The sequence below is a fragment of the Saccopteryx leptura genome, chromosome 3, assembly GCF_036850995.1.
Source record: "Saccopteryx leptura isolate mSacLep1 chromosome 3, mSacLep1_pri_phased_curated, whole genome shotgun sequence".
In the NCBI taxonomy this organism is placed as follows: Eukaryota; Metazoa; Chordata; class Mammalia; order Chiroptera; family Emballonuridae; genus Saccopteryx; species Saccopteryx leptura.
In genome coordinates, this window is record NC_089505.1 from 204,911,144 (window position 1) to 204,933,409 (window position 22,266).

The following is a 22,266-nucleotide window of genomic DNA, read 5'->3' on the forward strand; positions in this document are numbered from 1 at the left end:
GGGGATTATTCTTTTAAGTTCGTTCTCAAATGTTTCATTGTTGGCATATAGAAAGGTTATTGACTTCTGTATGTTAATTTTGTATCCTGCGACCTTACTGTATTGGCTTATTGTTTCTAGTAGTCTTTTTGTGGATTCTTTGGGGTTTTCGATGTATAGGATCATATCATCTGCAAAAAGTGATACCTTTACTTCTTCTTTTCCGATATGGATGCCTTTTATTTCTTTGTCTTGTCTGATTGCTCTGGCTAGAACCTCTAGTACCACATTAAATAAGGGGAAGGCTATATTATTTAGGGGAGGTTTCAGGGTGGTTGGAGGAACTAGTACAGTCTGATCCAGGGGATAATAAGTATGGGTACTGTATTTCTGCAGGGCTGGGTGAAAAATGCTTGTTAATCAAGATGCTCTCTCTATTAATGCCACTTTACTGGGCGGGGTGCTAACTGTGACACTGTTCTGGATTCTCTCCTCCAGCTGATAAAGCAATTTGGGAGATAAGTGTCCTCTACCAAAACTGCTAGAGATGGACTCGTACTAGGGCATAGTGCCTTGGACACATGGAGCCTATGACTGATGCGATTGGGCTTTGCTGGGGAGGGAGAACTGAGCAAGAAGCCCAGGGGGATGAAGTCACTGCAAATGAAATGGCAGGAATGGCATGAAAATGAAGAAAGTCATAAACTTTACCATTATGTTTCTGCAAAAAGCTGACGACCTTTTCCAGCACGGTGGTTTTGTCCATTTTCCGTGTGTTGCCAGGGAGCATAGAGCTAAGCTCTTTGATGAGAACATTGAACTGGTCCCGACGCTTCTTCTCAGACTTGTTTCGAGAAGCTCTGCAAACACAAAACACACAGGTTACTGGAGCATTCTGCTTCCTGAAGGCTTTCTTATGAAATGGAGGTATTTCCCATCAGTACATGCTCTGTTGTGATCACACTATCAAGACTTCCACAGAAAGTAACATTCACCACAGTTTAGAACTGAATTAAGGGGACAGAGAGATGTTTTGCTAGACTCTTGGTCACAAAGAGAGACAGCATTAACAAAAAAGTTCTGACTCAGATGTAAAAGTTTACACAGCTTAGCTGTCAACAGATGCCACTCACTCTGACTTCACAGAGCTTTGATCTTCAGAGAACAAGCACATGGTGTTTAGATGCTGCAGCCCCGAGTGGTTTGCTCTGATAGTTCTTTCTTAGCCTCAAATAATGGCCCCCAACTCAGAGCACCCACCCAAGTCATGGAGGGCAGCCAGGGTCCTCAGTTTTTAGCAAATAGCCAGTGCCACCCAGGGCATATGTCCTGGCCACTGCCCCAGAACTCATTATCCTGTCTGGGAGACAAGGAACACCCCACATGAAACTACCTGCAAGCTATGCCCAACCCAGGGCCAACATAGGACAGGAACTGCTTGTGGTTGTCATGTTGATAAGAGTGGCTCAACCCTTTTAAATATGACATGGAGGAACCTTAAGTGCATATTACTATGCAGAAATGTATGGCCAGTAGCCACGGCCACCATCACAGCTGCCTGGCCAATGCAGGTTCGTATTTGATTCAGATAGATGGTAATAAAACAATGGAGCCAAGAACTGGTGGGTGTATGGCCAGGAGCCACCATCATGGCCATTCACATGCAGGTTCCCATTGGATTCAGGCAGACAGTAAAGAAATGGCAGACTCGGACGATGGTGAGCCATTCTGTTAATTGGTGTCTCACCAAGACAGGCAAACCACAAGAGAAGACAAGGGAAAAACAGAAAACCTGCTTTTCCCATGAAGGGCAAGGGATCAGGGAGGCCCCTGCAATGATGATAGCAGGAACTGAGAGAGCAAGCTCCCAGTCTTCCCCCATTTTATAGTGTAGAAATCAAAACCTTTAAGCCAATATACAAAGAAGAAAGTCTCTGATACAAAGTCACTTATCTGAGGCATAAATGGGATTCCTCATAAGAGTGCACCACCCCACATCATGCAACAGTAAAGGTGTGGGGAAAAGCTTAGTGTTGAGATATTAGTATTAAAAGGATAGGAAAGGCTTAGTCTTAAAACTAAGCATTAGGCTATAAGGATCCTGCCTGCTTACAGCCTGTCCCCCACACCCAAAGCAAACTATAAGCGAGCAAACATATACATCATATTTGCAAACTTACTTGACCCACAAGAAGCTAATCTGAAAAGGCCTCATCCTATGTATGTGATTTCAACTGTATGTTATTCTGGAAAAGACAGAACTATGGAGACTGATAGATACATGAATTTATATGAAATTCCAACTGCCCTTTTGTTGTCCCACCTGGCTGCCTGACCTCACCCTTACTTACTGGATAATTGCCCCTGAGGCAGAAGAGTTGATCAACCTCCCAAGGAGGAGTGTTCCAGGAAGCTGAAACCATAAAATGGTAAAAGGGAACATACCAGAACTTCTGACTCAGTATCCTCTCAGGCTCTCCCAAACTCTATAAAATTCACCTCATAATCTGTAACTGGTGCCCTTCTTCCTGGAGAAGTGCCCAGCAGTGTTCCTTTCTTCCTTTCAATAAAGCCTGTTACTCTGGTCTTTTCGGACTCCCATGGATTCCTACATTTAGTACCGAAACCTGGGACAGGGTACTAACTGCCTGGATGATCCTTCTTTGCCGTCCAAACTTACAACCAGGGAAACAATGGGCAGCGGCAGCTCATCCCAGACTTACTCCCTGATTCTGTTTGGACGTGTAATTGTAGGTCGATTGGCTGGTGATCTGTCCCTGTCCTGAACCCCTGCCAACCAGAAAGATAAGGAGTTTCTCCCTCCCCTTCCCTGGTTGGCCTCCAAATTTCTCTCTAAAAACACCCCCTTCCTGGTCAGACAGTTTTGACTTCGGACTCTGTATCTACGAGTGGTCTGCCTCTACTCCTTTATGGACTTCTATGAAAGTCTAGGTGCGCCTAGCAAGGCCACTCTCCTACATCCCAGGATTTCAGCCTTGGGGTGACGACCTCTTGTCTGAGACTCTCTTTCTATGGAGATTTTCTCCACCCCTTCTCTCACCGGTCTCCTCTACTGTGGGCTCCTCTCAGTCCAAACCATCCAGCCAGACTCCCCTCAGAACATGGGCTCCTTCCAATCTCAGGCCTCAGAGACTACTCCTCTATTCCTTCAAGACTACTCCTTCAGGACTCCTCTACTCCTTTGGGACTCACTCTACTCTCTGAGATTCACAGTTTGAGAGGTTTCTACTCCGAGTGGCCTGCTTCTATGGACTTCCTCAAAAGTCTAGGCACCTAGCCAGTTTGCTTTCTACTACCATTACAATATCCTAAGAGATCTTGACAATTTCTGCCACCAGACGGGGAGGGCACCAGAAATTCCTTACATGCAGGCTTTTCTTCTCCCTTCGCTCCTGTCCGAAATCTCTGTGCTGCTTGATCTACATGCAGGCTGTTTTTGGCCAGAGAAACGTCACCTAAAACCTCCGCTCCTAATCTTTCCTTCTCCGCAGACTCCCAACTCTCTCTCCCTTCTGCCTGACCCCCAGGGGGACCCCTCTCTCAGGACCCCTCTCTGGTCCCTCTGCAAATCTCTCCACTTGAGTCTCTTCCCTCCAGAAAGCCCCCTCCCCTCTCTTCACAAAATCCTGTTTCTCATTCACTTGCAAATACCATTCTCTCTTTTTCCTCCCCTACTGGTCAGTGGCCCCTCCCTTCTACACTGTGTTCTTAAACCACTCCTCCCTCCTTACAGATGGGTGGCTCTGTCTCTTTTTCTTCTTTAACCCATTCCCCCACCCCACTGGCTTCGGCTGTCTCTTTTTCTTCTTTGACCCATCCTTCCTCCTCCTCAGAGACTGACTGTGCCTTCCACTACTCCTCGTCCTCTCCCCTCTCCTCAGAGCTTTAAATCCTTTGACTCCTGTGACCACGTGGCGCCACCACCAGCACTTTAATCTCCTCCTCCTCCTCTTGCAGATTCTGACCCTCTTTCTTTTCCATCCAGCTGTTCATGCTGTCCATCCATCTGCTTTCTCTCTTCCTCCCTCTATGCTAAAAACTCCCTGCCATCTCAAAAAGCTTAAAAAAGCAGAGTTGTCTATTGAGCTGTGTGAGTGAGTAATCTGTCTTGTCTCTGTTTGTCAGAAAATATCTCTAGTATAATTTTAATTGAAACAAGTAAAGCATGCTCATTTAAATTCCTTAATTCATAATCTGTATGTGAAGTCTTTGTTTAATGTGTAACTGTGTCTGTTTCTAAGGCCTTAAACCAATAATTACCCACCTCTTAAACCAGGCTTACTCATCCCCATGGACTTTTCCTGCAATACCCCCATTGTTCCTGTTCAAAAACCTTCAAAGGCTTATTGCCTTGTATCAGACTTACACCTAATCAATGAGGCAGTAGTTCCCCTCCATCCAGTAGTCCCTAATCTCTACCAGTTACTGTCACACATTCCCTCAAACACCACTCACTTCACAATCCTAGACCTCAAGGAAGCCTTCTTTACCATTCCTCTACACCCTGACTCTTACTTTCTGTTTGCATTCCCCTGGACTAACCCAAACACTAATGCAGCCCAGCAATTTACATGGACTGTCTTACCCCAGGGGTTCAGAAACAGCCCACACCTGTTTGGGTAGGCAGTAGTTCAATATTTAACAGCATGCAATCTCAAAACTAGTACTCTCTTACAATACGTAGATAACCTACTCCTCTGCAGCCCCTACCTGCCTGCCTCAAGGAGACACACTGCTACCCTTCTTATCTTCCTTGCCAGGAAGGGATATCATCTCTTTTCTGCTAAGGCTCAACTTCACTCTTAGTCCATAGTCTATCTGGGCATCACTTTAACCCCCACCACCTGAGGTCTTACACTACATAGAACTCAGACTCTCCGCAGTCTCCAACCACCTACCACTGCAAATCAAATCCTTTCTTTCCTTAGTCTAATAGGCTTCCTTAAACACTGGATTCCCAATTTTGCTCTCTTAGTCAAGCCCCTTAGTGAGATCTTCTGAGCATGGCTTTTAAGGTCTATAATGGCCAAGGGAATAACAGAAAAGGCAAATAAGGCCCAAAAGAGGTCAGGAAACACCAGCTTTTGGCATATGCCCTTAAAGGCTCCAGCACCCTAAAGGGCCCTGCTTCAGAGTGGAAAGAAAGGTCATTGAACTGAAGCCTGCCAGGCTTCCTGGCCCCATCAACGGACACATCATTGCTGTGGAAAGAGGGACACAAGAAGGTAAACTGCCCCCTTGCTCCATGGAGGGAGGGTTCAGTCTCTTCTAGCCCTGCTCCAGCTACCTGTGACCTGACCTTGCCCAGCATGCTGGGAATCGCCACTGAAGGCCCAAGGACATCGTTCAAGAGCCTAAGGTATTTCTTCCAAGTAGAAGATAAACTGATCTCATTTCTTGTGAACACAATATGTCTTGCCTGAATATTTGAGTTTTATTTATCCCTCAAAGATCTCTACTGTGGGTGTTGACAGTCTGATTTTGTTGCTTTATTTAATGTATAGTATCTCCTTTATTCCTCTTGTCTCAATGCCCCATACCTATTGTAGGCTGGGACCTGCTGCTAATTCCAGCTAGAAGCAGTGGTCATTAGGACTTAAACTCTAACTACAAAGTACAGAAATGAAACCACCCTTTCCTTAAGTACTTGTAGGATTTACAGGTTACTCAGCAAACTGTTCAAAGATTGTCCAAGAGGCACTTCCAGCAGTACATCACCCAAGGACTGACTTTCACGTAGACAGGTCCACACACCATGATCCTGACAACTTCCACTGCTGCTAAAGTAGAAAAACAGCATAACACCTATATGTGTCTCCCTACTAATTGAACAGAAACCTGTACCCTAATCTATCTCACCCCAAATATCAACCTAATCACACCCCATGAGCCTCTTTCAATTCCTAGTACACTACCCATCAATCTAAGGACCAAATGAGCTGTACAGGTAATCCCTCTTCTATTGCTTTAGAAATCTCTACAGGAGTAGGTCTAGGGGCAGGGGTACTGGCCACTTCTCTGTCTTATTCCTACTCTCTCTCTCTCTCTCTCTGAAGCTCAGCAAATTTGTAAACATGGAGTCAGTGGTTTCACACAAACTGGGTGTCTTGACTATCGCCTTTCATTGGTCCACTCACTCTCCTATTTTTATTTTTCTAACTTTTGGACCCTACCTCTTATGTTTGTTCACTAGTTTCTTACAGAACCTCATGCAGACCTTCACCAATCAGAAAATTGGAAAAATCTACCTAACTCTACACACCAACCCTGAAACCTACCCTTGCGAAACAGAAAAATATGGAACCCTATAAATACACCCCTACTCCAAACAATGGTGGAAAAACCCCTTGTTCTTGATGCTAGCACCAATTATAAAACCAATCCTAATTCTGTGCCTAATTTTAATGCTTGCCCCCTTCTTTATCAAGTTCTTACAGCCCCAGATGAGAGAAATCTCTAGGATTACCTACAATCAAATGCTCCTACACTCTTATTCCCCAACACCCCAAGGAGAACTTCATGAGGGAAATATCAAATAGGTAGGGATGACAGCAGGAAGAAGCCACCCCTCAGCCTGAGATGTTCCCTCCTGAATGTTCTCCAAACCCCTTCCTTTTCAACCACACATACTCAGTCCTTCTAAAACTTATACCAACAGATTCTCTGTCTCTAAAAATCTCCACATCCTCCCATTTGAGAGAAACCAGACCAGCAGGTCTCATGAGGCTCATCCAGGAGACCACATATCACCATATCACCCTGTCCAATCGGCACTTGCAGCAAGCAACTAACAATTATTACCTTGCAAGATATTTTTACTTCCTCACTCAGGTTTTTGAAGACATCACCTGGTTCAGACCTCACAGCCTGGAAATTGATGACCTCCTTAACTGGATGGGGGACTTGGCTTGGCAAGGTTCTTTTCTTGAGTTCTCTCCAGAAGAAACAATAATTTTCCAATTTTTTCTCCTCTTTCTCCTCATCCGTATATTATACCCCTCACTGTATATTATAAAATTAATAACTGCCTTTCTTTTATATGTAACCACAGAGTTGAGAAATGATAGATACATGAATTTATAAAAAATTCCAACTGCCCTTTTGTTGTCCCACCTGGCTGCCTGACCTCACTTTTACTTACTGGATAATTGTCCCTGAGGCAGAACAGTTCCAGAAAGCTGATCAACCTCCCAAGGAGGAGTATTCCAGGAAGCCAAAACCATAAAGCCGTAAAAGGGAACATACCAGAACTTCTGACTCAGTATCCCCTCAGGCTCTCCCAAACTCTATAAAATTCGCCTCATAATCTGTAACTGGTGCCCTTCTCCCCAGAGAAATGCCCTGCAGGGTTCCTTTCTTCCTTTCAATAAAGCCTGTTACTCTGGTCTTTTCGGACTCCCATAGATTCCAACAAAGACAGTAAAAAGATCAGTAGCTGCCAGGGGTTGAAGTGGTGAGGGATGAAGGAAACAGGATTTTGAAGGAAGTGAAACTATTCTGTACGACACTATAATGATGAATACATGTTATTATATATTTGTCCAAACCTACAGAATGTACAACACCTGGAGTGAACCTCAATGTCAACTATGAACTCTGGAAGATAATGATGAGTCACTCGTTGAGGTTTATCAATTATAGGATAATTGAGGTGGGTATTGATAATGTGGAGGCTGTGAATTGTGAATATGTAGGGACAGCGGGATACGGGAAATATCTGTACCTTCTCTTCTGTTTTTCTGAGAACCTGCAATTGCTCTAAAAAATAAAGCTTGTTTTAAAGAAATGGCCCACAACACTGCATCCAATAAAGAGATCCAAGTGGAGTTGCTCAGTTGAGGGGAGGGCAGCTCCTTGGAGGCTGCTTTGAGGAATTCCAGGATTCCTGGGAATCTGAACAAGAAGTTATGGCTAAAGGGACATACAACACAGGAAGCCTGGGAAGCAGGACCACTCCAGAGGTCTTGATCCTTAATGGCATAGCAAGAGACTGACTCTCAGCATCACAGAACAAATCCCTCATTAAAGTTCAGCTCATTCAAAGGTGATGCAGCACTGAGAAAGCTGACCTACCCTTTGCAAATTCACCCAGGACAGAATGTTTCAAAAGTGGGCTCACTGAGACAATAGGGGTCATAGCTGGAGGGCCCTTGATGGTCAGCCTACTGCTCCAGGAATCCTGGGGCTTGGGATTAAGGTGCCTGGGGAAGCTGATCCCTTATCAGGAGGCCACTGGAAGTCAGGACAGAGTGCTGGTGGCTGAGATAACTCAGCCTGTTCTCCTCAGCCTGAGTCACCTTGCTTGGGGTCAGTGTCAATATCTATAGGTGTCAGTATCAAGTGAAGATTCTGCCTCTTGCAACAGCACTTGGAAACACAGGGACACATTGCAAACACCCTTTCTTAGATAGCATGGTAGCCATAACTCTGCCTCTGACTAATACCACACAACCTGTCTTTATGTCAACACACCCCCTTTTGGTCAAATAAGTGTGTAAATATGATATACATGTTTGCTCGCATATAGTTTGCATTGGGTATGGGGGAAAGGCTGTAAGCAGGCAAGTTGTTATAGCCTAAGGCTTAGTTGTAACACTAAGCCTTTCCCACCCTTTTAATACTAAGATCTTTTCAAAACTAAGCTTTTCCCCACACCCTTGACTCTTGCATGATGTGGGGTGATACACTCTCATGAGGAATCCCATTATGCCTTAGATAAGTGACTTTGTATCAGAGACTTCCTTGTTTGTATATTGGATTAAAGGTTTTTATTTCTACACTATAAAATGGGGCAGAGGAGCCCGTGCTGAAGGAGAGCAGAGAAAGGACACATGGAGGAGAGGAGAAGCAGCCAATATGGCAGAGGGCTGAAGGAAAAGCCAGTTTGTGCAGAGTGGAGATGGAAACAGAGATGAATAAGGCTGATGAGGTAGAAACCTTTGATTCTAGGAATACTCGGATGAGTCAGTGGCTTTGGGAGCCCTGAATGGAAAGGGAAGTGTCTTCCCACTGTGTGTATTTCTTGCCCGCCAGGTGCATGCTAGGATTATAGGTAATGGCCCACCAGTTCTTGGCTCCGTTGTTTCATTATTGTCTGTCCGAATCAAATGCGAACCTGCACGGGCCAGGCGGCTATGATGGTGGCTGTGGCTACTGCCATACACCCCCTTATAAGGTATCTTTTGCTCAGTGTGGGCTGTTCTGTAAAAAAACCTGAGGCAATTCTTCAAAGCTCATCAAAGGGTCTCTTCCTTTTCCTAAATTTCCTCTCACTCCTGTTCTTGGGTTATGGGGAGGGCTTGAAATCCTTAAAGGGTTTGTACAAAGACCTTGTTGCTACCTGAGTACTGTCTTCACATCTGCCCTCTCAGTCACACACTGGCTGGAGGTGCAGCAGGAAGATGCTCGGTGCTTTTTTGCTGGTCCAGGGTAAAAAGCCACAGTATTCAAACACATGGCAGAGAAGAAGAGATACTTCTAATGTTCTGAGTGGGAGTCTATGCATTATAAATGATTTTTGGCCTACATTTTAAAGAGTGATTGCAACCTCCTTAGCCACAAAAAAAGCTGTTTCTGTCCCACTTTGCCCATTATAGATTATTTGCAGGCCAATAACAGTCAGCTCATTATTCTTCTGTGTCTTTTTCAATGGGTGTAATGATAACAACCATGACCTAGTAGACAACACAATGAAGTATCGTATGGTAATGACAGAAACACAAGCTTCTTTCCATCAGCCTCTGTCTGGGACACACTGTGATGCCAACTGGCAATTGGCCAGTGTTAAGTTGGATCCACAGCTCTAAGGTAAGAGAAAGAAAGCAAACTTTCAAGGACTTATTTCCAAATAAGGAGGTCTGCTGGGCAGACCCAAGACCAGCAGTACTGAAGCACTGGGGCAACAAGCTGAAAGACACTTAATCAGCCTTGGGTTTATTTCCTTCAAGGCACTATTTACATTTAATAAAATTCACCCCTTTTAAGTGTATAGTTAGATGAATTTTGATTAACTCTGTAACCACCACCAAAACCACATATAAAACAGTGTCCTAATCCTTAAAAAAGGTTTTTTCCTACATCTTTCTTGGTGATCTCTCTTTGGTGACAGCCACAGAAAACACTAATCTGCTTGTTTTTTAGAATTCTTTCTTTAGAATTTCATATAAATGGATTCAGAGAGTCCACTGACTTTCATTTAGCATAAAGTTTTTGAAATTTACCCATGTTGTTACATATATTAATATTTCATTCCTTTTAACTGCCAACTAGGATGTTTTTAATTCAGGGTATTAAGAATAATGCCTTCTGAATATCCATGTCCATGTCTTTGTGCAGACATAGGCCTTCACTTTTCTTGGGTAAATACATAAATGTGAAATTATTAAGTCATATTATTTAACATTATTTAACATCAAATATATATTTAACATTATCAGATATTGCCATCCTGTTACACAAAGGGGCTATACTGTTTTTGTAATTCCACCAGCAACATAGGAGAGTTCCAGTTGCTTCACATTTTCTTCAACACTTGGTATTGTCAATCTTTTTTCACTTAGCCATTGTAGTATTATCTCACTGCAGTTTTAATTTTCATTTTACTAATGACTAGCAATGTTGAACTTTTCACATGCTTACTATTCTTTCACACATCTTCTTTTGTGAAGCGTCTGTTCAAATCTTCTCTCCATTCTTCATTTGAATTGTTTCTTCTGATTGAGTTTATGAGAAAGAGGGAGAGAAGAGAGTTCGGAGGAAGGGAAGGTACTATGTGTGCATGTGTTTTAAATATATATTGATACAAGCCTCACCTTTTAAAAAAAATTATTTAGACAATTTTTTTTTTCCTGAAGCTGGAAACCGGGAGGCAGTCAGACAGACTTCCGCATGCACCCGACCAGGATCCACCCGGCATGCCCACCAGGGGGCGATGCTCTGCCGATCTGGGGCATCGCTCTGTTGAGACCACAGCCACTCTAGCGCCTGAGGCAGAGGCCATGGAGCCATCCTCAGCGCCCAGGCCAACTTTGCTCTAATGGAGCCTTGGCTGTGGGAGGGGGAGAGAGAGACAGAGAGGAAGAAGAGGGGGAGGGATGGAGTAGCAGATGGGTACTTCTCCTACATGCCCTGGCTGGGAATCAAACCTGGGACTTCCACACACCAGGCCAATGCTCTATCACTGAGCCAACTGGCCAAGGCCTAGACAGTTAATTTTAACAGGGTGACATTGATCAATTAGAGTACATAGATTCAGAGAAAACAATACCAGATCATTTTGACATTTGATTATGTTGTATATCCATCACATAAGATAAATATCCATCCAAAGATAAATTGTCCGTCACCTTTTATTTGGTTTTCTTTATGCCTCTCCCCTCCTCCTGCCCTATCCCTCTCCTCCCTTCAACTCTGCCTGGTAATCAATGCACTCTTGCTCGTGTCCATGAGTCTGAATTTTGTGTCCCACCTATGTATGGAATCATATAGTTCTTAGTTTTTTCTGATTTACTTATTTCACTCAATATAATGTTATCAAGATTCATCCATGTTGTTGCAAATGATCCTATGTCATCATTTCTTATGACTGAGTAGTATTCCATAGTATATATGTACCACATCTTTTTTTTTAAATTTATTTATTAAATTTAATGCAGTGACATTGATAAATCAGGGTACATATGTTGAGAGAAAACATCTCCAGATTATTTTGACATTTGATTGTGCTGTATACCCCTCCCCCAAAGTCAAATTGTCTTCTCTTACCTTCTATCTGGTTTTCTTTGAGCCCCTCCCCTCACCCAACCCCTCTCTCCTTCCTCGCCCCATCCCCCCTTCCCCACCCCCTCACCCCCATTGCCATCACATTCTTGTCCATGTCTCTGAGTCTCATTTTTATGTCCCATCTATGTATGGGTTCATATAGTTCTTAGTTTTTTTCTGATTTACTTATTTCACTCTGTATAATGTTATCAAGGTCCATCCATATTATTGTAAATGATCCGATGTCATCATTTCTTATGGCTGAGTTGTATTCCATAGTATATATGTACCAAAGCTTTTTAATCCACTCATCCTCTGATGGACATTTGGGCTGTTTCCAGATCTTCGCTATTGTGTACCACATCTTCTTTATCCAATCACCTGTTGAAGGGTTTTTTGTTTGCTTCCATGTATTGGTCTCTGTGAACAATGCTGAGATGAACATGGGGCTGCATGTGTCTTTACATACCAATGTTTTTTAGTTTGGGGGGGTATATGCCCAGTAGAAGGATTGCTGGGTCATATGGTAGTTCTATTCTTAATTTTTTGAGGAATCACCACACTTTCTTCCATAATGGTTGTACTACTTTACATTCCCACCAACAGTGAATGAAGGTTCCTTTCTCTCCACAGCTTCTCCAACACTTGCTATTATCTGTCTTGTTAATAATAGCTAATCTAACAGGTGTGAGGTGGTATCTCAATGTAGTTTTGATTTGCATTTCTGTAATAGCTACTGAAGATGAGCATCTTTTCATATATCTATTGGCCATTTGTATTTCTTCCTGGGAGAAGTGACTGTTCGTGTCCTCTTCCCATTTTTTTAATGGACTGTTTGCTTGTTTGTTGTTGAATTTTGTGACTTCTTTGTATATTTTGGATATTAAGCCCTTATCTGTGCTGTTGTTTAAAAATATCATCTCTCATTTAGTTGGCTGTCTGTTTTGTTGTCAGTTTCTTTTGCTGTGTAAAAGCTTCTTAGTCTGATGTGGTCCCATTCATTTATCTTTGCCTTCACTTCCCTTGTCTTTGGAGACAAATTCATAAAATGCTCTTTATGGTCAAGGTCCATGAGTTCAGTACTGATGTTTTCTTCTATGTAATTTATTGTTTCAGGCCTGAGCTGTGGTGGCACAGTGGATAAAGTGTCGACCTGGAAATGCTGAGGTCTCCGGTTCGAAACCCTGGGTTTGCCTGGTCAAGGCACATATGGGACTTGATGCTTCCTGCTCCTCCTCCCTTCTCTCTCTCTGTCTCTCTCTCGCTCTTTTCTCTCTCTCTCCCTCACTATCTCTTTTCTAAAATGAATAAATAGGCAGATGACATCAGAGTAATGGTGGGGTAGGAAGCGATACCGATAAATCTCCCCCAAAACTCAAAAAGATCTTCAACCAGAAACAGAAAAACCTATCCTTGGAGCCTCCAGATGTTTCGCAATACACCCAAAGGTATGGTCGAGAGAAAAATTGGCTAAATATATAACCAAACACCAAAGGAAATAGGGAGTAAGAAATGCTCCACCTTCCTCACTAACCTAAACAGGGCGGCTTTCACTGGGAACTGAGAATATAGAAACTGAGGTGGGCAAAGGGGGTGAATAGATCTAGGCCATGGCACAAACGACCGAACCAGGCTGTGGCACGGAGATCCAAGCTGAGGAAAAACTGTTCCTGTGGCAACCCGGGCAATACAGCTAACACTCGCGCCAAACCCAGACAAAGAAAGACAAGTGGGGCAGCCATTTTCCCCGATTCCCTGGTTGGCGCGCACAGATAGTGAGCGAGAGATTCCATCCAAAGCCCCAGGAGTGGGCACACGTGTTATCCCCACAGAGAGGCAGAGTCAGAAGCCTTTGTGTGGGCCGAAAGCGGAATCTCAGGCCGCCTTAGTGCCTTGCAAAAGCCGCACACGGGGCTGGAGTGAGAGCCAATACCAATGCTGGAAGTTTTCCGTGCTGGTGGGGGTTTCACTCAGAGGGTGAGGCGGCCGGCCTGATATCCTGGTCTGCGCGCAGATAGTGAGCGAGAGATTCCTCCGAGTGCCTCAGCAATGTGCGCCCGTGTTATCCCACAGAGGGGCAGAGTTAGGGGCCTTTGTGTGGGCCAAAAGCAGAACCTCAGGCCGCCTTAGCACCTTGCAAAAGCCGCGCATGGGGACGGAGCGAGAGCCAATTCCAAACCTGGACCTTTTCCATGTGGGTGGGAGTTTCACTCAGAGTGTGAGACTGCCGGCCTGATATCCTGGTCTGCGCACGCACATAGTGAGCGAGAGTTTACTCCAAGCGCCCCGGGAGTGGGCGCCCGCCCGTGTTACCGGACAGAGTGGCAGAACCAGAGGTCTTTGAGTGGGTGGAAGCCCCGCCTGATTATGCTAGCATCTCTGACTGACTGAGCCTTACCCAGAGCCCTGCGCTGAGTGGAAATAGAGTGGGGAGTTGCCAGCTCTTTGAGCCTCTTACTATCCAGGCAGAGGCAGCAGCAACCCCATAGCTGGATTATCAGGCTACTAATTGAGGAAGGAAAGACTAGGAGAAAGACTACAGGAACATGGACTCTCTCACTGTCGGAGCCTATAAATGCTAATGAGCCTCGACTGCCAACGAGACTAAAGCACAATACATGACAACGCCATAGAGACTTATCAACTGCAAACCTCTACCTGAGCGTGCCAAAGGGGCAGACCCGGGTTCAGAGTCACTGACCAGGAAGAGGGAGAGAAAAGCAAGAAGATAACCTCTCAAAATCAAGAATAATCCGCAGACTTTATAAACTATCCCATTTTATTATATTTGTTTGTTTGTTTCTCTTATCTTCATTATTGATATTTTTTTCCTCCTCCAATTTGGTCGATTAACTCTCTGCCAGTCTTACTCTTTCTTCTCCTTGAACTACACTACCCATAAGTGTTACATCTCCCATTATCTTTTGTTTCCTCTTCCTTTCTCTCTATGAGGGTTGCACTCCAAAACCCTTAACTCTCTCTCTCTCTCTTTCCTCTTTTTTCTTTTTTCTTCTTTTAGTGGTTCCCTCTTTTTTTCTCTCTCTCTCTTTCTTTTCTCCCTCTATATTAGTTTCTTCCTTTATCCTTTACATCTCCTGTCATTCAAACCTCAATAACGATCAAATTATCTTATCTTGGATTCAAACTTATGTTTGTGGCATTTTGGGGGGGTTTACTTCACCCTTTTAACTCACTAGCAGTGCTCCCATCCCTGGCTCTCCATTTTATCTAGTTCTTGTTCCACTAAATACAATAGTAATTTTTTAATTTGTCCTCCCTTTTCCTGTTTCCCTCTTATTCCTCTCATCATAACTCTTAGTCAACCAACACTTAAAAACAAATCATTTTATTCTTGACGCAAATTTTTCTTATTTGCTTTTTGTGGGTACATACCCCCTTCTTTTTTCTTTTTTTCTTTTTTTTTTGCCCCTTTATTACTTTTCCCCAACTCAGGCCCTCCATTACAGGCATTGTTTGTTATAATTCACAGTTCACCACAAGATTTTCTCAAGAAAGAGGGGAGAGGAGAGGAGAGGAAAAAAGGAGGGGGGAATAATTTTCTTTTTTTTAATTTTAATTTTATTTTATTTTTCTTTATTTCATTATTAATTTTTAAAAAAACAACTCTTTGATTTTTTATTTTTTTAACATTTTATTCTTTATTAAATCACATTAATACTATCAACAAAACCACACTCAGATGCCATTAGGAAGAGAAAATCGAATATCATGGATACAAAAGAAAGAGAGGTAACACAGATAGATGAGGAAAAATCTATGGAGAAAAAATTTAATATATTGGAAACCTTGGAGCTAAATGACAGAGAATTCAAGATAGAAATCCTAAAAATCCTCCGAGATATACAAGAAAACACAGAAAGGCAATTTAGGGAGCTCAGAAAACAACTTAATGAACACAAAGAATATATGTCGAAGGAAATTGAAACTATAAAAACAAATCAAACAGAGATGAAAAACTCAATTCACGAGCTGAAAAACGAGGTAACAAGCTTAGCTAATAGAACAGGCTGGATAGAAAAGAGAATTAGTGAAATAGAAGACAAGCAATTTGAGGCACAACAGAGAGAAGAAGAAAGAGACTCAAAAATTTAAAAAAATGAGATAACCCTCCAAGAATTATCTGACTCCATCAAAAAGAATAACATAAGAATAATAGATATATCAGAGGGAGAAGAGGGAGAAAATAGAATGGAGAACATAAACAAATAATAGATGAGAACTTCCCAAGCCTGTGGAAAGAACTAAAGCCTCAAATTCAAGAAACAAACAGAACTCCGAGTTTTCTTAACCCCAACAAACCTACTCCAAGGCACATCATAATGAAATTGGCACAAACAAACAGAAAAGAAAAAATTCTCAAGGCAGCCAGGGAAAAGAATACAACATATAAAGGAAGGCCCATTAGATTATCATCAGATTTCTCAGCAGAAAATCTACAAGCTAGAAGAGAGTGGACCCCAATATTTAAAGTCCTGAAAGAGAGGAACTTTCAGCCATGAATACTATACCCATCAAAGCTATCCATCAAATATGAAGGAGAAATAGAAACATTCACAGATACAGAAAAGATGAGGGAATTTATCATCAGAAAACCCCCACTCCAGGAATTACTAAAGGGGGTTCTCCAATCAGATACAAAGAACAACAACAAAAAAATAAAGCCACAAGTAAAAGCTCCAAGAAGAACACAATAAAACCAAATTTAAACTGTGACAACAACAAAAAGAGAGGGGGGAGAGGATGGAGATTAACAGTAGCAAAGGACGATGGAGTGCAAAAGTACTCACAAAATAGTGCGCTACAATGAACAGGGTAGGAACCCTTTTCATTACCTAAAGGTAACCACCATTGAAAAAACCATCACAGAAGCACATGAGATAAAAAAGATAGCAACAGAGGAAAGATATATGGAATACAACCAAATAAAAACAGAAGATAGAATAACGAAAGAGAAGGATCAAACAAGACACAAAACTAACAGAAAGCAATGTATAAAATGGCAATTGGGAACTCACAAACGTCAATAATTACACTAAATGTAACTGGATTAAACTCACCAATAAAAAAACACAGAGTAGCAGAATGGATTAAAAAAGAAAATCCAACTGTATGCTGCCTACAGGAAACTCATCTAAGTAACAAGGATAAAAACAAATTCATAGTGAAAGGCTGGAAAACAATACTCCAAGCAAATACATCCAAAAGAAAGCAGGCGTAGCAATCCTCATATCTGATAATGCTGACTACAAGACAGCAAAAGTACTCAGAGACAAAAATGGCCATTTCATAATGGCTAAGGGGACACGGAATCAAGAAGACATAACAATTCTTAATATATATGCACCAAATCAAGGAACACCAAAATATATAAGACAGCTACTTATTGACCTTAAAACAAAAACTGACAAAAATACAATCATACTTGGAGACCTCAATACACCGCTGACGGCTCTAGATCGGTCATGCAAACAGAGAATCAACAAAGATATAGTGGCCTTAAACAAAACACTAGAGTACCTGGATATGAAAGACATCTAGAGGACATTTCATCCCAAAGTGACTGAGTATACATTTTTCTCCAGTGTACATGGATCATTCTCAAGAACTGACCATATGTTGGGCCACAAAAACAACATCAGCAAATTCAGAAAAATCGTAGTTGTACCAAGCATATTTTCTGATAATAAAGCCTTGAAACTAGAATTCAACTGCAAAAAAGAGGAAAAAAATCCCACAAAAATGTGGAAACTAAACTACATACTTTAAAAAAATGAATGGGTCAAAGAAGAAATAAGGCAGAGATCAAAAGATATATACAGTCAAATGAAAATGACAATATGACATATCAGAATCTATGGGATGCAGCAAAAATAGTGATAAGAGGGAAGTGCATATCACTTCAGGCCTATATGAACAAACAAGAGAGAGCCGAAGTAAACCACTTAACTTCACACCTTAGGAACTAGAAAAAGAAGAACAAAGACAACCCAAAACCAGCCGAAGAAAGGAGATAATAAAAATCAGAGCAGAAATAAATGAAATAGAGAACAGAAAAACTATAGAAAAAAATAATAGAACAAGGAGCTGGTTCTTTGAAAAGATCAACAAAATTGACAAACCCTTGGCAAGACTTGCCAAGGAAAAAAGAGAAAGAACTCATATACACAAAATCCAAAATGAAAGAGGAGAAATCACCACGGACACCGTAGATATACAAAGAATTCTTTTTTATTTTTTTTATTTTTTTTTATTTTTTAATAATTTTATTTTTTTAATGGGGTGACATCAATAAATCAGGATACATATATTCAAAGATAACAAGTCCAGGTTATCTTGTCGTTCAATTATGTTGCATACCCATCACCCAAAGTCAGATTGTCCTCTGTCACCTTCTATCTTGTTTTCTTTGTGCCCCTCCCAACCCGCTATCCCTCTCCCATTCCCCCCTCCCCCCCGTAACCACCACACTCTTATCAATGTCTCTTAGTTTCACTATTATGTCCCACCTACGTATGGAATAATACAGTTCCTGTTTTTTTCTGATTTACTTATTTCGCTTCGTATCATGTTATCAAGATCCCACCATTTTGCTGTAAATGTTCCGATGTCATAATTTCTTATGGCTGAGTAGTATTCCATAGTGTATATGTGCCACATCTTCTTTATCCAGTCATCTATTGATGGGCTTTTTGGTTGTTTCCATGTCCTGGCCACTGTGAACAATGCTGCAATGAACATGGGGCTGCATGTGTCTTTACGTATCAATGTTTCTGAGTTTTTGGGATATATACCCAGTAGAGGGATTGCTGGGTCATAAGGTAGTTCTATTTTCAGTTTTTTGAGGAACCACCATACTTTCTTCCATAATGGTTGTACTACTTTACATTCCCACCAACAGTGTATGAGGGTTCCTTTTTCTCCACAGCCTCTCCAACATTTGCTGTTACCTGACTTGCTAATAACAGCTAATCGAACAGGTGTGAGGTGGTATCTCATTGCCGTTTTGATTTGCATTTCTCTAATAGCTAAAGAAGATGAGCATCTTTTCATATATCTGTTGGCCATTTGTATTTCTTCCTGGGAGAAGTGTCTATTCATATCCTCTTCCCATTTTTTTATTGGATTGTTTGTTTGTTTGTTGTTGAGTTTTATGAGTTCTTTGTATATTTTGGATATTAGGCCCTTATCTGAGCTGTTGTTTGAAAAAATCATTTCCCATTTAGTTGGCTTTCTGTTTATTTTGTTATCAGTTTCTCTTGCTGAGCAAAAACTTCTTAGTCTGATGTAGTCCCATTCATTAATTTTTGCCTTCACTTCTCTTGCCATTGGAGTCAAATTCATAAAATGCTCTTTAAAACCCAGGTCCATGAGTTGAGTACCTATGTCTTCTTCTATGTACTTAATTGTTTCAGGTCTTATGTTTAGATCTTTGATCCATTTTGAGTTAATTTTTGTACAGGGGGATAGACTGTAGTCCAGTTTCATTCTTTTGCATGTGGCTTTCCAGTTTTCCCAGCACCATTTATTGAAGAGGCTTTCTTTTCTCCATTGTGTGTTGTTGGCCCCTTTATCAAAAATTATTTGACTATATATATGTGGTTTTATTTCTGGACTTTCTATTCTGTTCCATTGGTCTGAGTGTCTATTTTTCTGCCAATACCATGCTGTTTTGATTGGCGTGGCCCTATAATAGAGTTTGAAGTCAGGTATTGAAATGCCCCCAGCTTCATTCTTTTTCTTTAGGATTGCTTTGGCTATTCGGGGTTTTTTATAGTTCCATATAAATCTGATGATTTTTTGCTCGATTTCTTTAAAAAACGTCATTGGAAGTTTGATGGGAATTGCATTAAATTTGTATATTGCTTTGGGTAATATAGCCATCGTGATTATATTTATTCTTCCTAGCCAAGAACAAGGTATATTCTTACATCTCATATCTTTTTCGATTTCTCTTAACAATGGTTTATAGTTTTCATTATATAAGTCCTTTACATTCTTTGTTATATTTATTCCTAAGTATTTTATTTTTTTTGTTGCAATCGTGAAAGGGATTATTCTTTTGAGTTCGTTCTCAGTTGTTTCATTGTTGGCATATAGAAAGGCTATTGACTTCTGTATGTTAATTTTGTATCCTGCGACCTTACTGTATTGGCTTATTGTTTCTAGTAGTCTTTTTGTGGATTCTTTGGGGTTTTCGATATATAGGATCATATCATCTGCAAAAAGTGATACCTTTACTTCTTCTTTTCCGATATGGATGTCTTTTATTTCTTTGTCTTGTCTGATTGCTCTAGCTAGAACCTCTAGTACCACATTAAATAAGAGTGGAGAGAGTGGACAACCGTGTCTTATTCCTGATTTAAGGGGGAAAGCCTTCAGTTTAGTGCCATTTAATATGATGTTAGCTGATGGTTTATCATATATGGCTTTTATCATGTTGAGATATTTTCCTTCTATACCCATTTTGTTGAGAGTCTTAAACATAAAATTGTGTTGTATTTTATCAAAAGCCTTTTCTGCGTCTATTGATAAGATCATGTGGTTTTTGTTCTTTGTTTTGTTGATATGGTGTATTACGTTAACCATTTTACGTATGTTGAAACATCCTTGAGATTCTGGGATGAATCCCACCTGATCATGATGTATTATTTTTTAATATGTTGTTGTATTCGATTTGCTAGTATTTTGTTTAGTATTTTAGCATCTGTATTCATTAGAGATATTGGTCTGTAGTTTTCTTTTTTTGTGCCATCCTTGTCTGGTTTTGGTATGAGGGTTATGTTGGCCTCATAAAATGTGTTTGGAAGTATTGCTTCTTCTTCAATTTTTTGGAAGACTTTCAGTAGAATAGGAACCAAGTCTTCTTTGAATGTTTGATAAAATTCGCTGGTATAGCCGTCAGGGCCTGGACTTTTATTTTTGGGGAGGTTTTTAATGGTTTTTTCTATTTCTTCTCTACTGATAGGTCTGTTTAGGCTTTCTGCTTCTTCTTGACTCAGTCTAGGAAGGTTGTATTTTTCTAGGAATTTATCCATTTCTTCTAGGTTGTTGAATTTAGTGGCATAAAGTTTTTCATAGTATTCTACAATAATTCTTTGTATATCTACGGTGTCCGTGGTGATTTCTCCTCTTTCATTTTGGATTTTGTTTATATGAGTTCTTTCTCTTTTTTCCTTGGTAAGTCTTGCCAAGGGTTTGTCAATTTTGTTGATCTTTTCAAAGAACCAGCTCCTTGTTCTATTAATTTTTTCTATAGTTTTTCTGTTCTCTAATTCATTTATTTCTGCTCTGATTTTTATTATCTCCTTTCTTCGGCTGGTTTTGGGTTGTCTTTGTTCTTCTTTTTCTAGTTCCTTAAGGTGGGAAGTTAAGTGGTTCACTTGGGCTCTCTCTTGTTTGTTCATATATGCCTGAAGTGATATGCACTTCCCTCTTATGACTGCTTTTGCTGCATCCCATAGATTCTGATATGTCGTATTGTCATTTTCATTAGTTTGTATATATCTTTTGATCTCTGCACTTATTTCTTCTTTGACCCATTCATTTTTTTAAAGTATGTAGTTTAGTTTCCACATTTTGTGGGATTTTTTTCCTCTTTTTTGCAGTTGAATTCTAGTTTCAAGGCTTTATGGTCAGAAAATATGCTTGGTACAACTTCAATTTTTCTGAATTTGCTGATGTTGTTTTTGTGGCCCAACATATGGTCAATTCTTGAGAATGATCCATGTACACTGGAGAAAAATGTATACTCAGTCACTTTGAGATGAAATGTTCTGTAGATGTCTATCATATCCAGGTGCTCTAGTGTTTTGTTTAAGGCCACTATGTCTTTGTTGACTCTGTTTGGATGACCGATCTAGAGCCGTCAGCGGTGTATTGAGGTCTCCAAGTATGATTGTATTTTTGTCAGTTTTTGTTTTAAGATCAATAAATAGCTGTCTTATATATTTTGGTGCTCCTTGGTTTGGTTCATATATATTAAGAATTGTTATGTCTTCTTGATTCAGTGTCCCCTTAGCCATTATGAAATGGACTTTTTTGTCTCTGAGTACTTTTCCTGTCTTGTAGTCAGCATTATCTGATATGAGTATTGCTACACCTGCTTTTTTTTGGATGTTATTTGCTTGGAGTATTGTTTTCCAGCTTTTCACTTTGAATTTGTTTTTATCCTTGTTACTTAGATGAGTTTCCTGTAGGCAGCATACAGTTGGATTTTCTTTTTTAATCCATTCTGCTACTCTGTGCCTTTTTATTGGTGAGTTTAATCCGTTTACATTTAGTGTAATTATTGATACTTGTGAGTTCCCTATTGCCATTTTATATCTTGCTTTCTGTTAGTTTTGTGTCTTGTTTGATCCTTTTCTTTTGTTTTTCTATCTTTTGTTTTTATTTGGTTGTATTCCATACATCTTTCCTCTGTTGGTATCTTTTTTATCTCATGTGCTTCTGTGGTGGTTTTTTCAATGGTGGTTACCTTTGAGTAAT

General features: G+C 40.8%; 1 protein-coding gene across 4 annotated transcripts in view; it reads right to left on the reverse strand.

Annotated features, from left to right (window-relative positions):
• NPAS2 (neuronal PAS domain protein 2) overlaps positions 1-22,266 on the reverse strand; it is a 288,952-nt gene that overhangs the window by 94,125 nt on the left and 172,561 nt on the right. For all 4 annotated transcript variants that reach the window (XM_066377218.1, XM_066377217.1, XM_066377215.1 and 1 more), the window contains one exon: positions 691-839. In XM_066377218.1, the coding sequence (XP_066233315.1) occupies positions 691-839 (149 nt within the window). The remainder of the gene's footprint in view (positions 1-690; positions 840-22,266) is intronic.